Source organism: Calonectris borealis, chromosome 14, assembly GCF_964195595.1.
Source record: "Calonectris borealis chromosome 14, bCalBor7.hap1.2, whole genome shotgun sequence".
Classification (NCBI taxonomy): domain Eukaryota; kingdom Metazoa; phylum Chordata; class Aves; order Procellariiformes; family Procellariidae; genus Calonectris; species Calonectris borealis.
This window is the reverse complement of record NC_134325.1, coordinates 3,885,501-3,901,260: the sequence shown is the minus strand read 5'-3', so window position 1 is coordinate 3,901,260 and position 15,760 is coordinate 3,885,501. Positions and strand designations below refer to the sequence as shown.

Here is a 15,760-nt window from a genome sequence, read left to right as displayed (position 1 = left end):
GGCTTGTCATCTCCTATTAAAAGTGAACTTACCAGCCGGAATGGAGATATCAGCTATCTCCTGGGTTTCACTGGGATTTACCAGAAATGTTTCTTGGTGTCAAGACACAATTTTGGGCAAAGCCCCAGAGAGAAGAGCTGAGGTACTCAGAGCTCTCATCTGCAAACAGCAGAGACTGAGTCTCTGCTCTGCTTAATCCCAAACAGGAATTTGAAGGGGCGCCTGGCATATGAAGGAGGGGACCTGCCTTTCAGTGGGCGAAGGGGAAAAGGCTTATTTTTTCACATACAAAATTTCAAATGCTCTAACTCTGGCCCTGCACTGAGCTAAAATGACCATCCAAGGTAATTTTGCAAAATGCAGATGATGTTCCTCCCCCAGCCCAAGCCGTGGACGCGTGTCTCTCGCTGTGCGCCGCATGGCCAGCGCGCGGGGCCACAGATAGCCTCAGCGCAATAATGTGTTTTCCTTCCTCTGACACCTGACAGTAGCATGGTCTCACCGACAACTTGGTCCCATTGCTGCATACTTTCCAAGTGATATTAATCAAACAGATTAACATGTTTGCCTTTAATTTTACATTTTAGGAGCAGCTGTTGAGCCACCTCAATGCCAGCAATCCCTATTGCCAGCATTAGTGTCATTAGTAATCATTGCAGCTGTAATAGCACCATTATCTCCTGCTAAAAGGGTCACTGATGGCTCAGGACAGAGCTTCAGGGAAGCAAAAACAGGTTGGATGAAATGAGATGGAAACTGCAAACTGTTGCTTCTATCTTAACTTGCATAAAGACCTGTTGATGCTACGTAGAGGGAAATTAATGTGCACAAGCAGCAAAAATTTTGGCTAGAGTGTCATCGAGGAGGTGGGGCTCGTGCTAGCTCTTGTGTCACTTGGGCTAATGTAAAGCATATAAATATGGGAAAGAGAGAATGGGGATATTACTACCAACCAACCAGTCTTCATCTCTCAGAGCAAACTTCTCTCCATCTCTTGCTGCCACTTCTTTGGTAAGTGTGATTGCTGCCCTTTCAGCTTCTATCTGTTTTGCAGAGCTGTTTTCTTAAGTTGATGTAGCTGGTGGTGACAAGTGCTGGCTGGCTAGTCCAAGAAAATGAGGTCTTCTCAGGTCTTTGAGCACATTATGTTGTTCTTGGGCCATCATCATAAAGAACAGCCCCTTCTGACTTGGAAGAGAGGGTTTTTCCTCTGAAGGCGTCTGCTGATCTTGGCTCTCCAGGGCACGCTACAGGGCTCAGTGGGACGGCTCTTCCAGTCTAGTTTGGCCTTTTGGGGGAAGGCGGCGGGGAGGCCAGGACTGATGTGAGCATGTGGATGGAGATGGACTTCTGGTTATAATCACTAGTCATTTACTGTGACTCGTAAAGCCTGATGCAGAAAGCTCTCCTTCCCTCTCAAGCTAGGGCATCTTTAGAAGGTCCATCGGCTACTTTGGTCTCATTTTCCTGCCAAAGGAGCTGAAGGACATAAGATGCTTGATGACAATCTATTTCCCTCTCCTAGACCTCCCTGTGTCTCCTCTGCCTTTTAACCCTAGGCCTCACCCTGCTCACCATGGCTCTCTGGATCCGATCGCTGCCTCTCCTGGCCCTTCTCGCTCTTTCTGGCCCCGGGACCAGCCATGCGGCTGCCAACCAGCACCTCTGCGGCTCCCACTTGGTGGAGGCTCTCTACCTGGTGTGTGGAGAGCGGGGTTTCTTCTACTCCCCCAAAGCCCGACGGGATGTTGAGCAGCCTCTAGGTAAGTCAGGCTGACCTTGAACGCAGTCGTATGCTATGCGATGCAAAAGGCAACAACTGCCTATCTTTGACGGTGACACCAGGAATGTCCTTGATGGGGAATGCCAGGAATACCTTCAACATACCAACAGCATCACATTGCCAATGAAAAGCTCTTCAGGTTAAAAAGGCAGATGGGAGAGCAGGCAGGGAAAGAGGATTTATGAGGCAAAAGGAATTGTGGCTGAAAGCTCAAACTTGTCTATCTCTTTGTGTGGCCATTACACCGCCCTGGGAGCGTTCATAGAAAATAAAGGTGGAAGGAACCCAGGAAGCCTCCTTCTGCCCCAAGACAGGATCAGTTGTCCCCATCCTATTCCTGACCCGTGCTTATCTAGTGTGTTCATAAAAACCTCAAGTGAGGAAGCTTCTTCTGCCTTCTGAAACTGCCCTTTCCCATGCTTAACTGTCCTTCTTCTCGAGTGTTTCTTTCCAATATCTAACCCGAACATCCCTTGCAGTAAATTATTTCTTGTCTCCTCCATAGTGGACATGGGGAAGAGTCTAATACTTTCTTCTTTATGGCTGCTTTTCAAAATATTTGAAGAGTGTTCCCATGTCTAGTTTTAACCTGCTCTCAGCTAAATCCCCTCTACACTCCCCCACTACCTTCTTAGGTCATATTTTCTAGATCTCTGTCCATGCAAATTGTTCTGCATTTTGTCCGCATCCTTACTGACCGGTGATGCTTGGAGAAGTGCACAGGACCCCAGCTGAGGCCTTGCCAGTGCCAGGTAGAGTGAGCAAACTGGAAGAATGATATTGCATGTTTTTCACACCATTTTCCTGCCTACACAGGTGGTTTGCCTTTTTCAAAGCAGCACTGCACTGTTGATTGATAGTGATCACTGTCTGTCTTGGATGCCTTGGCTCTCCCTTGGGTGGATCAGCAGTTCTCTGAAGGACCGCTACCACAGTCAAACCCACGTCCTGGATGCACAACGCAGTCTTCCTGCCTACCTTTAGCATCTTTCCCATTTCTTACTGAACAGCATCCCATCTTTTCAGTGTTTCTATAGTTTCAAAGTTAATTTTTAGTACTAATCTTGCCCTTCAAAGAGGCTTGCAGCCCCCACAGCTTTATATCGTCTCTTATTTCATGGTGGTGAAATGCTGGTGGAGCTGCTTGGGTTCCCCTCCTTAGGACTCCTGGACTACTGACAAGAGCAAGGGCCAGGAGGCAGGAGGAGATGACAGCCTTGCCCACACATCCTCGGTGCCGGGTCACTGCCCCTGGTCCAGCACTTTGTGTCTGCATGGCAGCGCAGGTGGGATGAGGCAGTCCAGAGAGCTGCTCTTCAACATGGTGTTTGTATCTAGACGGGGCCAGGACCTGTAGTACTCCAGCTGTAATGCAAGGATGATGTCTCTCCTGGAGATGGGTATCTGCAGTTCCTCTCAGCTTTACCTCCTCTGTGAATCCAGCAAGTACACTCTCTTTTCTGTCTTCCAAGCTACTAATGGAGACTTTGAATAGATACAGAAGGGACGCCTGCCAAATCCCAGTCATTTCAACCCTCTTGTTTCAAGATGGACCATTACTCAACCCCCCCCCGACTACGATATGCCTCTCCCACTAGTTCTCTTCCCATCACACACCAGTTCTGTTTGTACCTGATTCCTTCTTCTGCATATGCAACCATCCCGTGAAACAGTCTTAGAGGTCTTCGGAAGGTGAAGCAAGGTAATGTCATAGCAGAGGGTTTGCCATGACTTGTTTTGAACGGCCAGCTGGGCTGTTAGTTGCTCCCTTCTCTGACGATTTCTTTCTAAAGACCACCACGAATGGGTTGGAAGTTTTATTACCCAATTCCCTAAATACTGCATCGAGAATTTCATCAGGGCCAACCAGTTTGAAAGTATCTGAAAACTTTATACCTCTTGTTCCAGGATTTTTGCCTGAGCCACCACCTCTTTGTCACACAAGCTGCTTGTGTTTACAGTCTGCTCACAGCTGGCTTGAAGGATGAAGACAAGTAAATCACAAAACTTTGACTAGCTATTTCCTCTTCTACTTAATGTTGGACTAAACCTTTCCCAAATTTTCCTCCTAGCACACTAGCATAATGATTTCTTGTTACTCTTGTGCCTCGTTCATTGCATCACGCTTTGGGGGCTTGGGGATTTTGCATCTTGTGCTGTACTTTTATATTGCCCTAGAAACCTCATCTCATTCTCGCTTTCCAAGCATTTTCTTTTTGTTGTTAGGGCCTCTTTTCTTCCTACAGGAAAAATCACTGTTTTGTTTGCCATTTTCTATATTTTCATTGGGCAACTAAAACCTGAACAGTTCTGTCCACAAGTTTTCAAGTTCCCACCAGCAAATGAGACATTCTGTTGAGTTTTCTCTGTGTCCAAATACGCTAATTCATCATTCCTTCTAAAAACTCGTCTCCAGCTGTGAACACGGACACACACGAACGCTTTTGCCATCGGCTCGAGGCTACAGCCAGGCAGCCAACAGGAGCAGGCTGTTCAGGACCAGCTGGGAAATGCATCCAGCCCCAGGACTGGACCATCCTTGCAATCCCACGGACACCCCAGTTGTTTGCCCAGGCTCCCAGAAGAGTGGGTAATTGCCCGAGGGGGGCTGCAGTCCCAAGCAACTCATCTGGAGCAGACTAGCCCATTTTATCATCTTATTTACTAGCTGCTCACCCCGGGGAGGGTGCAGGGTTTCTCTTCTTCTCCACACGCCTGCCTTAATAAAGCCCCTGTATCTCCTTGTCCCTCACGCTGCTGATATCCACTCAGCTTGGCTCCTAAGCACCATAGGATTATTTTGGGAGAGGAAACACAGAGCCTGAAGGTGCTACAAGCAGCATCAACCCAGGGAAACCTTTGCAACTTCCTCCCCATTTTCCAGCCAACTCTGGCTTAAAAATCTGGTGTCTGCAAAGGGGGGTTTCCGTGGGGCTCAACAGCCGGGGCTGATGCTGTGTGATGTCCCATGGCTTATCTTTTTCCTCCCTGGCAGTGAGCGGTCCCTTGCACGGTGAGGTAGGAGAGCTGCCCTTCCAGCAGGAGGAGTTTGAGAAAGTGAAGCGAGGGATCGTGGAGCAATGCTGCCACAACACCTGCTCCCTCTACCAACTGGAAAACTACTGCAACTAGCGGCGAGACCAGCGGTGGGGAGCTCGCGGGCCGCAGGCAGAAAGACGCACTTACGCTACTGCACCTTCAAAGCAATTGAATAAACGTTGTGGATCTATTCGAAGGACTGTGCTGGTTCATGCATCCACGCCTTGGGGAGGGGGCACTGATGTTTGCTTTAGGGTGTCGTCGTCTGTGCTCGGGTGAGGGGAGAGGTCCTGGAGCCACCCATCACGCCACACTCTCCTTCTGCTGTCCAAATGAACTCCCTGGGAGGGAGGGAGGAGGATTACGCAGCGCCGGAGCATGTACGCAGAGCATCCGGTACCCCCGCTGCCCGGGGGGTGAGGACAAGAGGGCAGAGAGGTTTGAATGAGATTTCTCTTTCTAGGGAAACGTTACAGGGGAATATCTGTTGCAATGCCATGCTGATCAACTTCCTGCAGTTCACAGCACAAATATAGCGAGGCAGCTGGGAGACCGAACTTCCTAGGCTGCGTAATGGAAAGAGTTCAGATTAAGCGAAGAATTAAGTCACCTATTAATTGTACCCAGAAAAATCGTGGACAATCGCCATGACCCATTTAGAAAGTGTGTCCAGTTCCCCCTTCTGCTTGTGGGAGACCAGGCAGAGTCCCTGCTGTGGGACGTGCTTGTCGTTCACAAGTATTTGACGAGTCATGTGCAGAAAGCGGATTTAATCCGAAAGGAGTTTTGAGTGTATTGGCCAAAAGCTGGGCATTTCGGGGTTAGCAGACCTCTTTCAAGTATCTGGCCCCAAAATCGCCGCTTTCTGGGAGGAAAAGCTGCCACGGCAATGCCAGCTGGCCGGGGTGGGAGAGTGTGGGGAAGGGTCGTGTCCCCTCTGCCGAGGGACTCCTGTGCCAGGGTAGTGGAGGTGCCCATGGAATGGGTGCAGCCTGGCAGAGGTGGCAGCGGTGACTGGGGCTGCATTTTGCTGGTGGCAGATTTTGAAAGCTGGTCTGAGAGAAGGCTGTGTTTTTAACAGCCTCTTTTCCCAAACCAGATCTGACTGCTTCCATCGGAGCCACGCAGATGGAAGCTGCCATCTCATCCCTGCCAGGATGCGTGGCTCCTGCTCCTACCATGAGCACAAAACTGGCAAAACCACTGCAAACTGAAGGGCTGGAGGAGCAGCTGGAGGAGCTGCTGAGAAGAAGACACAACCATAAAACAGGAAATCAGAAAGCACCAGCGATTCCCCGTGGTGACCCTCTATACGGGCTCCCTTGATGCATCCAAAAGCCAGTGACAGGGGCCCCCTCCTGCAGCCGCCACACCAGTGCTGCTCTGTCGGTGATGCTCCCCCCGACCACCCTTCCATCCCTCTCCATCGCCCTTTCCTCTGGGCCCCGCTGAATATTCCCAGCAGCAGAGCTTGCAACCGTGACATGCAGCCTTGGGCCAAAATCTTGTGGTTATGAAAGCATGGCAAGACGTTTGCTGTTTCTGAGCTGCTTGGCTCCCACCAAACCTCAGAGCATAGGGCTCCAGTGGTTTCTAAAGGGGACTCCCTAGAAACCTACCTGTCCTGGTGCCCCATGAGATCAGGACTGGTGTTACTGCAGTAAAAATAGCAGAGCTATTGCTCATGGTAAGGCCACCATCATACTCAGGCACGCAACAGAGTTCCAGCAATCCCATACATGCATCTGCCCCAAGGAGATGCCACCCTGATCCCAAAGGCAGAGCGTCAGGTCCGCTTGCACGGTCTGGAGGGAAAGCACATCCAAGACAAGTGCTCCCCTCCACAGCTGAAAACCCAAGACTTGTTGGAGTCACCCGGACTTGTCCGGCATCACCTAGGACCAGGATCCTGCACTCAGCATCAGAGGTGCATGGAAAACCTGTGAGCAGAGAGGCTCTTCTGGGACAAGACTGAGACTTTCTAGTGCAAATCTGAGATTTCCATCTGTACCTATGAAATTGTCCAGGTCTGCTGATGGGAAAGGTTGGAAGATGAATACTGGAAGAGAAAGAGGTGGTGTAGGAGGAGCCCTGAGTGCCTGACTCTCAGACTAGTACTAGCACTTCTCCAAGTGCTGCGTCGTGATGATGGGAAGAGCTGGGAGAAGAGGGATATAGCCAAGTCTGGGGAGATACCTCTGGCTTCTCTAGGAATGGGGCACATGGGTCATGCTGAGGACAGACGCAGACTGGAGTGGTCTAGAGCCCTCACTCGTAATATCAGAGCTGCATCTTTCAGTACAGAGGTAGCCTACAAGTGTTCAGCACCAAAGGGACCAGCCAGCAGTCACCTGCATCAAGGTCGAGCTCCTGCAACAGAGCATGGTGGTTCCTGCATCCACCCCAGAGCTGTTTATCTGGTGGCACTTCTGCCCTGGCAGCGATGCTCGGGCGAGGACAGCTCTTCGGACATGCCCGCTCGTTTCCTGCCCTCTGCCATTGTTTGGTTTGCTCGTTTGTTTGTTTGCTTTTTCTGAATGCTCTCAATTAGGACTGGTTGGGAAATTGCAAATGCCACGTTTTTTGCTGGAAAATGTTGATTCATCAAAATCAGCACTTCCCTCAGGACCGGACTGGTTTTAGCAAGGCAGGATTCGAAGGGATGAAGGGACGCGGGAGGTTCAGGTGCCCGCTCTGCAGGCATCAGAGCAGGGATTTCATCCTCTGCGCCAGATTGCCCAAGACCACATGCTAACCACCAGGCTCTGGGCTACCCTGGGGTGGACTCGTCTCCTTCTGCTGAAAAATTCCAGGAGGTTTCAGCAAACGCAGAGTGGGAGTTGTTTTGAAATCTTAAGATGGGGCAGGACCATCCTCTCCTACCCAGCTCAAGATGCAGTCTGATATTTTCTCAGCAGGTTTGGATGTTAGATGAGGTGGAGGTCTGGACACACTGGGGGCCCAGCTGGTGATTGCCCGGGGCTGGAGGAGAAGAGAGAAGAATGAGGAGCAGAAAGGGGCCGTGATGGACATTCCCCACCATTCCTCTGCCTTTGGGCCTCCTGGGAAAAGGAGTCAGCAGGTCCCTTGGTGGAGAAGGGAAGAGGAGGGAGTGGTGACCACCTAGGGCTGGGGAGGGAGGGATGGCCCCACGTCCGCTTTGGGGACCCAGGCAGTCTGAGCTCTCCGCAGAGCACATGCAGCTCCCTTGCTTCCTTCCTCCCCAAAGCAAGAGCTGTCCTGGAGGCATGCGGCATACAGTGAGCTACACCGCTCTCCTGGAGGTGCAGGAGGAAATACTGCATCCATTTAAGAGCTGTAGAAAACCTGAAAAAAAAAAAAAAGTCCTTATGAATACCCTTTGTTTTCCAGAACTGAAAATAACATAAAGCACCAGCTCTTCACTTTTTAAAAGCTGCAGCAAGGTGAAGGCTAAAGGAGAACAAAGGTAATTTTCCCCCTTTTTTCTGGGACTCCAGAGAAGGAAGCCTAAGGCAACCCTACGCGCTTTCCACACTGGAGCACACGGCTCCTCAGCTTGCAAACGTGGTGCTGCCGGCTCGCTGACCCTGCACTGTGGCAGGGTGGGCAGCTTTAGCCCCCTACCCCACCCAAACCTGAGGATGGGCAACAGCCCAGAGTGTCCTTAACTGTGGTCCATATGGGATTTCTTTATAAAGCCCCCCTCAGAGCCCTGTGCCTTCACCCAGGCCGTTCCCTGCTCTCAGACGTGCTTGGGAGATGCCAGATCTTATGAATTCCTGCAGGAGAAGTGACTCAGGGACAGGGAATGCTGCATCCATTGACCTCCCTCCCCGCTCCTCCTCCTGCAGGGCTTTGCATTGTGATCTTTGGGAAGCAAATGCATCCAGCCCCCTTTATTCTGACTCAGCAGTTGCTTTGAAGTGATTTTTGCGGTAGCGGTGGGGCATCATGCCCGGCTAAAATATCTTGGCTCTGCTACTCTCGCAACAAGCTTCCAAAGGTCTCATGCTAGCGGTGGAGGGCAATTTGAAGAGAATGCAAATAAAGGCTTCGGTTCATTCATGCTGCTTGAATAGAGAATTGAAAGCTGAACCGCAGAGGGGATTGCAAGACAAATTCTTTGGGCTGCCGAGTTGTTAACACTGCCTAGAAAAGAAAGGACCAAAGTTGCCCCTGTTTCCCGCCTGCGTGAACCATTACCCAAAAGGGCTCCGCTCCGGTTTTGAGGAAAGGGGAGCGACGCGCACAGAAACGGGAATGGAGGGGAGCTGCTCGGGGGCACCGACCAGCGGGGTCCCCGGTGGCTGAGTGACAGATCATGTCCTCCGGGCTGCTGGATGGGCTGCGCTGCTCCGGCTTATCTGGAGAGGAAGGGAAGGCTGCCACTTTCCCGGAGCTAATCCGAGTGTATTATTTCCTTTTCCGGGAAGCCACAGATAGAAGAATGCTGTCTATTACCCTGGGAGCTCGCAGATTCACTTTATAGAAGAACTAGCCAGACTATACCCTGGGATTTATTTATTTTTAACCATCTTATCAGCTTTTTAGGAAATTTTAAACCCGCTTACAGCCTCTCTCCTTCTGCAGCGTGATTCCTCAATAACCAACTTGCAGCGATGACTTGAGTTGGAAAGCATGCACTGAGCAGATTCAGTGTTAACACCCCAAATTCCCTCTGATTTAGACTGACCTCACCAAAGACACCTATTTTGAACAAAAAATAGCCCTTCTTCCTTCTCCTTTCACCCTGGGCAGGAAGAAAGCTTTAGGTCAGGCTATAAATTGATCTGGAAAGTCATTGCCAGCACATTGTCTCCGGGTGAATTATTCCTGCGTGCAGCGGGGAGGAAGGCGGCCGTTTGTTTCCGAGCCCAATGCCAGGCTGGCTCTCGCATCCCCCCGGTCCTGTTGGGCAGAGCAGGCGGGAGCAGATCTGGGACAATAACGGGAAGCGAAGCAAGCGCGTAGGAGCGCACAAGGAAATGATCCGAGCCTTAATCCTTTCCCTCCATCCCCAGCCGGCTTCAGGGCTGGCGGCGGGAGGTGGACGAAGGATTCGGGCTCCTCCGAGCTCCTTTCTGTTACTGAAAGAGCTGGCCAAAATATGGCATTTTGTTTTCTGCCTGGTAAATGCCAGGATTTCCAGGATGCGCGTGGTTCCTCACATCGAAATTTCCCACGAAATGTTTTCAGATTTTGGAAGAAAATGGATAACGGAAATAAATTTGGCTTTTGATGTCTAGGCTGTTGTTGTTTGGGCTTTGTAATGCTGGATTTTGGGGGTAGGGGTGTTTTACAGAACTGCCAACTTCTGAAATGTAACTTTTACTCGGAGAATAATGCAGCTTCCTCTTTTCTAATCAGAAAACGGAAATCAAATATAAATGACACCACCCACCCTACATCGACGATAAACCATTCTGTGGAAGTTTCAACGGAAAAAATTTCTACCCTTTTTTCCACTTATCAGAAACCTCCTCCACTTTGGAAGCCGGGACCCAGCAGGGTCCTGGCTCTGCAGATGTGCCTGCGGGCAGATCTTGCACACCCAAATTTCCAGCTTTTCCTACCTCGTATGGGAACGTTTGGGGAGATTTTTAAAACTTATCCCCAATAAATGCTGTCTTGGCCCCGGGCTTCTGCTGATTTCAGTGTCGAGAGAGAAATCACGGTGAAACAGCTTGAGACCTGACCCATGCCTAGTAAAAGCACACCCAGGGTGCAAACTGCAACGTGCTCTTCTTCCGCCTCTGAAATTGCTTTTTCAGTCACTTTTTAAATGTCTGCAAGCAAAACCTGGCCACATTTTTCCAAATGCTGGCACCTTGTCCTAAAATAATGAATTCCAACCCCAAACGAGGAAAAAAACTGACCCCACAAAATTCTGATGAAATGCAGACAGGTTATTTTTCAGACCTAATCCCAGTGCAGGTGTTACAAGGCAGGTGTCCAAAGTGCCTCCCCGTGCACCCATGTGCATTTTGGCCGACCAGAGCGTGGGTGCTTCTCGGCGGCGAGGAAGCGGTGGCGGGGAGGGGACGAGATCACCCTCCGGCTCACGCAGCCGGGGTGGGGAGGGGGCATCTGGCTCAGCCTGGCTTATGCCAAGAAGACGAGAGGACCGCCAAAGGCTGAAGCCCTTCTCAGAAAGCGCTCCTCCAGCAGCTCCTTCGCTCCCGCAAGATCGCTGACTTCACCCTGGGGCCACCGAGCAGCACTGAGCACTGATGTCATGCCCGTTTTTCCTTTATGGTTTTGACTACAGAGCCCCGATGTCATTCTCGAGATGCTTTCCCTTAATCTTCACCCCGCGGAGCCGTTGCTTTGACTGCCCCGTTTTGCTGTGCATCGCGTTTAAGAACATAGGACTGGGAGTGACTTTCAAGCCATTCACCTTGGCCCTTGCTAACCTCGCATCACTGTGCCTTCTTCATCTCCAAAAAGGCTTTTGACATCCCGATTCCTTTAGCTTTAGTTTCTGGAACCTTTCCTGAGGAATTCATCCTCTCCTGTTGGGCTTCACAGTCCTCACAACCTGGAAAAGATCCTGAGGTTTCACATATCTGTTCGGAGCAAAGCAATTATCCGTGGCTCTGTCACCGAAATAGAGCACCACAAAAATGCTGGGAATCTGTTAAAGCCAGATTCCTGCGACGGCTTTCCCTTCTCCTGCAGTCCCAACTGCTGCCAGGGGATGGAGCGCAGGGCAGCCCACAGCTGGATCCGGCAGCCCTGCCTGCAGCTGCCTGGCAGCACCGTCTAGGGCAGGGCAAGCTGGCATGGGCACCAGGGACCTCCCAAAATAGGGTGGAAAGATTAATAAATACAAACCACGCAAGGTGTTGGAGGAAAACTCGCTGGAGGTGTGATGCTGGAGTAAGACTTTGCACCAAGGCCATGGCACCAACAGAGCCGGGGCAGCAAGGAGATGGCTGGAGCACTGCGAGCAAACTGCCCGTCGACCCATGGGCTGCTCCCGACCAGCACGGCCAGTGACCTGGAGTGCTGGTGAGTTGGGTTGCTGCTGCTGCTATTGCTCTGGTCTTTGTTTAAAGGTGGTATTTCTCCAAGGAGAGTTTTGGTTGTGATTCTGAACCTTCAGGCTCTTGAAGCCGGGACCGCCAACCCAAATCTCACACCCTGGAGCACCCTCACCGCCCGTTCACTTGCCACCCTGCAGCACATCTCTCTGCCATATGCTCTGGGGAAACTTTACCTGCTCAGCGTTTCCTCAGATGCAGCACATACCTATGGAGCGTTTTGGGTCAGATGGGCATGTGGTTTTGAGCCAGAAATCCCCTTTTGAGCAAACCTAGGTTTAGGTCCACAATAACCTCCTGCCCCAAAGAGCCTGTGCTGTGCAATAAAACCCTGGGCTCTTCTGGCTCTCCCTGGCACTGAAGCACTGCCAGAGCATAGATATATATCCTGAATATAAATATTAGAGTTTCAAACAAAGCTGGGACGTCTCCCGACCCAGCGTTACCACTGGGCTGGTGCTCAAATCCTCACTCCCTCTCGCTCACAAGGCATTTCATGGCATCGTGGCGCTCCACCTCAGCCGTGACACAGCTTTGATCAGCTGTTCTGCTGTTGGGGATAGCCGTTACCCCAGCCGGCATCTCTTCCCGGTGGGAATGAGGCCCTAACGAGGGGTTATGAAATGATATTGTAACCAGCAGAGGGAGTGCTCAGAGCTTCAGCCGCGCACCGGGATGGCTTGGGAAGCGCCGGGAAAATGTATTAAATCCTGGCCGGAGCGATAGGGTGCTGAACTAAAAGTTCACCCTGGCTCAGCCACCAGCCTGGTGATGCTGAGCTGTGAGAGGATGGGGGAATGGATCCGCCACGAACCCCCCTGGAGACCTCGGGTACCGGGTGAGCCAGAAATGAGCATCTCCAGGGAGGGACATGCTCGAGCCTCTTAGACTTGGGTCATTTTGCAGTGCCTGCTCCAAGCCATCAAGTGAAATTCCCCCATTAATTCAGTTCTAGGTTGGGGCTCTTACAATTGCTTTCCAACTCAAGTCATTGCTGCAACTCAATTACTAAGGAATCATTCCTATAACATCTTATTTCCAAAGCAATTCGTACCTCCATCCCAGCACCAGCTTAGTCCTTGTGCCTCACCTCGGCTCCGGAGCCGGGAGGGACTTGGCGGGCTGGGAGCTGTGGGAAGCTCAGGTGTTTTAGGTAGAGCTTCATTTGAATTTAGGCCAAACAGAGCAACACACAGCTAATTTGTATTACTTCAGTGAATTAAAGATTTAACATCTGGCAGTATCTATAACAGATTCTTATCTTAGGAAAAGGGTCTAAAATATTCTCCATGAAATGCCTTAGTGGTGGGGGGACCTCTCCACTCACATACAGTAATAAAAATATAATTAGTTACCCAAATGCACATCAGCAAAGACTCATGCCTGGTCGTCTCCTAACTGTGCGGGTCCCCCAGGTTTTTAAACGAAGGCTCTTCAAACACCAATGGGCAATTTTGCAACTTGTCTCTACGCAGATCAGTAACTAGAGAGAGTAATGCAACTAAGTCAGGTGTCTCTGGGATTGAGTTAGGACAAGCCCGCAAGGGGATCCTGATGTGGATGAGATAAATATGTCATTAAATCACTTGCAGAGTGAGGTTATGTAGGGAAAGCGGAGCGCTGAGTGTTAGGAAGATGTTGTGTATGGTGAGCACAACCACAGGCTGATTAACACCCCTTGCGAGCCTGATAAAAGACAATGGGCCACATTCTCACTGCTAAATACATCAGGCTTGAAAGCGAGCTGGAGGAAGAAGCAGAAAAGAGCAGCAGGAATGACCTGACCTGCCTGAAACCTGCCTTTCTACTGGAGAGCAAGGAAGCTCGCTGTACTTATCCGAAAAAAGCTTGAGAGAGACTTGGTCGCAACCGAGACGGTGGGTGTGAGAAGAGTCCTCATGGCGAGCAGCGGCCAAACGCCTTACGAGATTTAATGTCTGGAAGGTGAAGTTAAGCGTGTCTGGACTGGAGTGGTGTCTGGTGGGCAAGAGGCAACTACTCAGCTGTCGACACAGAAGTTTTGCATCGCCTGAATCAATGGAAGATGAAGCTTGTTCAATGGGACCTGGTTGCTCACCCCAAAGTCAGGTGCTTGCTCTGGGAGCAGCCGGGTACAATTCTCTGGCCATGGCATGTAGAAAACCCCTGTTTCTCCACTCAAAACCTGTGTTTGAGGTTTCCCATGTGCCTGATGTTCTCACTGCTGCCTCAGACCCATTGCCCCTCTTTCTGCTTCGTCCCCTTAGAAGAAGGTGGGGGTGGCAGTGAGTATTTACTTACACCCTACAAAGAGGGGGTGTGGGAGCCACTGGGGAGCGACGCTCTTGCTGCAGAGGGCTCCTCTGCAGGGCAAAGCAATACAAGGATGAGGGCAGAGCCATGGACAGTGAAGATCTCTGCTGGAAAACAACCCTGTTTTGCAGCCCCTACCCCCTCACAGCCGAGACGTGGCGGTGAACCCTGCCACTAGCCTAGGCAGCCTGCTGATGTTACTGTTCCCTTCCCAGGATCAAACGAGGAGAATAAATCGTTGGGAAGGAAAAGAGAGGTCCTTGTTCCCTCCTGTCTGCACTTGCTCTCCAATTAATCTTCCTCCCGCGTCAGGAGAAACCTCATGCAGCTCTGCAGCAGAAGACACTCTCTGCCTCACCGACTGTGTCGTGTTCTGTTAGCTGGTCCTGGCTTTTAGGTGGCAATGCCTTGGCCCAAGACAGCCTGGTATTTCCAGTTTATAGCTACTCAAAATAAAATCTGAGAGGAGAGCCAGCACTTGCTTGTGATGTGGGTGACTCCTTCAAATCCCGAGCCTGTCTTGCTCACAGCAAACCGGGACTGGCAGGCCTTCAGAAAGGTGGGGTGGCAAAAGCTGCGGTGGGTTCAGTGAAGGAATAGGGAAAAAAAAATCAGTGCAAAATGGCTCAATCAGTGATTTGTTTGGACTTTTGTTATGGTTAGCTCCAAATCAGCAAGCACAACCAAGCTGTCAGCAAATCCATTTTAGATACGAGCAGCCCTCGAAAATTTCCATCAGTCTTAGTCTATAATAACCTCCACACATGCTAATACAAATTCCCTTTTTGGCAACACCCAGTGCCCGGTTCAGAAGCGAGAGAAGACTTCATCCCGCAGGGCGGTGGGAGCTCTGGGGTGATGCCTTTCCCCTCGGCTACCACACCGTGCCTCTGTAACAAAACCCGTGCTGCAAACCATTTTATCTGACTATTTCTGATCGCCAAAGCGCGTATCCTCCAGACAGCCCAGCAGAGACGTGGACACCAGCATACGAGCCCTGCCTGGGCCCTCGCCGGGGGGTTCGACGCAGCGGTGAAGGTCCTGCAGGAAACCTCTCGTGGCAGCAGCAGTGCCAGGGTCCCCCGACTTCATCGCAGAGCCGTCCTTCCCCGCTCTCTCCGGGATCCCGGCTTGCACGCTTTGCTTTCCCTCCCCGACAAAGTCGCAAACCGCAGCAGGGTGGCTGCAGAGCCCGGGAACAGCCCCCGGGAGGAAGCCCTGGGGCAAAGTGGTTGTCTGGCCCCCGAGCAGCTCGTGTGATAAAAGAAAAGGCTGTGGTTGGGAGGCTGGCTCCCCACAGCCTGCACCGTGGCAAAGCCGGAGGAGGAAGGTGAGGAAGCAGCCGCTGTTTGGTAAACGTGTGGCAGCGATGCCGTCCCAGCCAGGCACCCAACGCTGAAGCCGGCTGGAGCGCGGCCAGGTTAAACCGCGCGAAGTGCTCACACCCCATGGCCTGTTGTGTCCGGTCTGAGGGGCTCTTGCAGCCTCGCGTGGGTATCCTCCACCTCCCACCCCACAGCTGTGGGAGTCCCCGTGCCCAGGGCAGCCAGGTTTGGGATGCAGGGATGCTGCTGCCTGCAGGGGAGCTCCATCCTCCCTCCGTGCTTAAGAGCTCGCAATG

At 51.4% G+C, this 15,760-nt stretch overlaps 1 protein-coding gene across 1 annotated transcript; it reads left to right on the top strand.

Moving 5' to 3' along the window:
* The first annotated feature begins 933 nt into the window (after positions 1-933).
* On the top strand, positions 934-4,915 carry INS (insulin). Its single transcript, XM_075162766.1, is given in 4 exon segments — positions 934-957; positions 960-1,011; positions 1,560-1,763; positions 4,779-4,915. Coding segments are annotated over 4 exon segments (417 nt in total).
* The last annotated feature ends 10,845 nt before the right edge of the window (positions 4,916-15,760 follow it).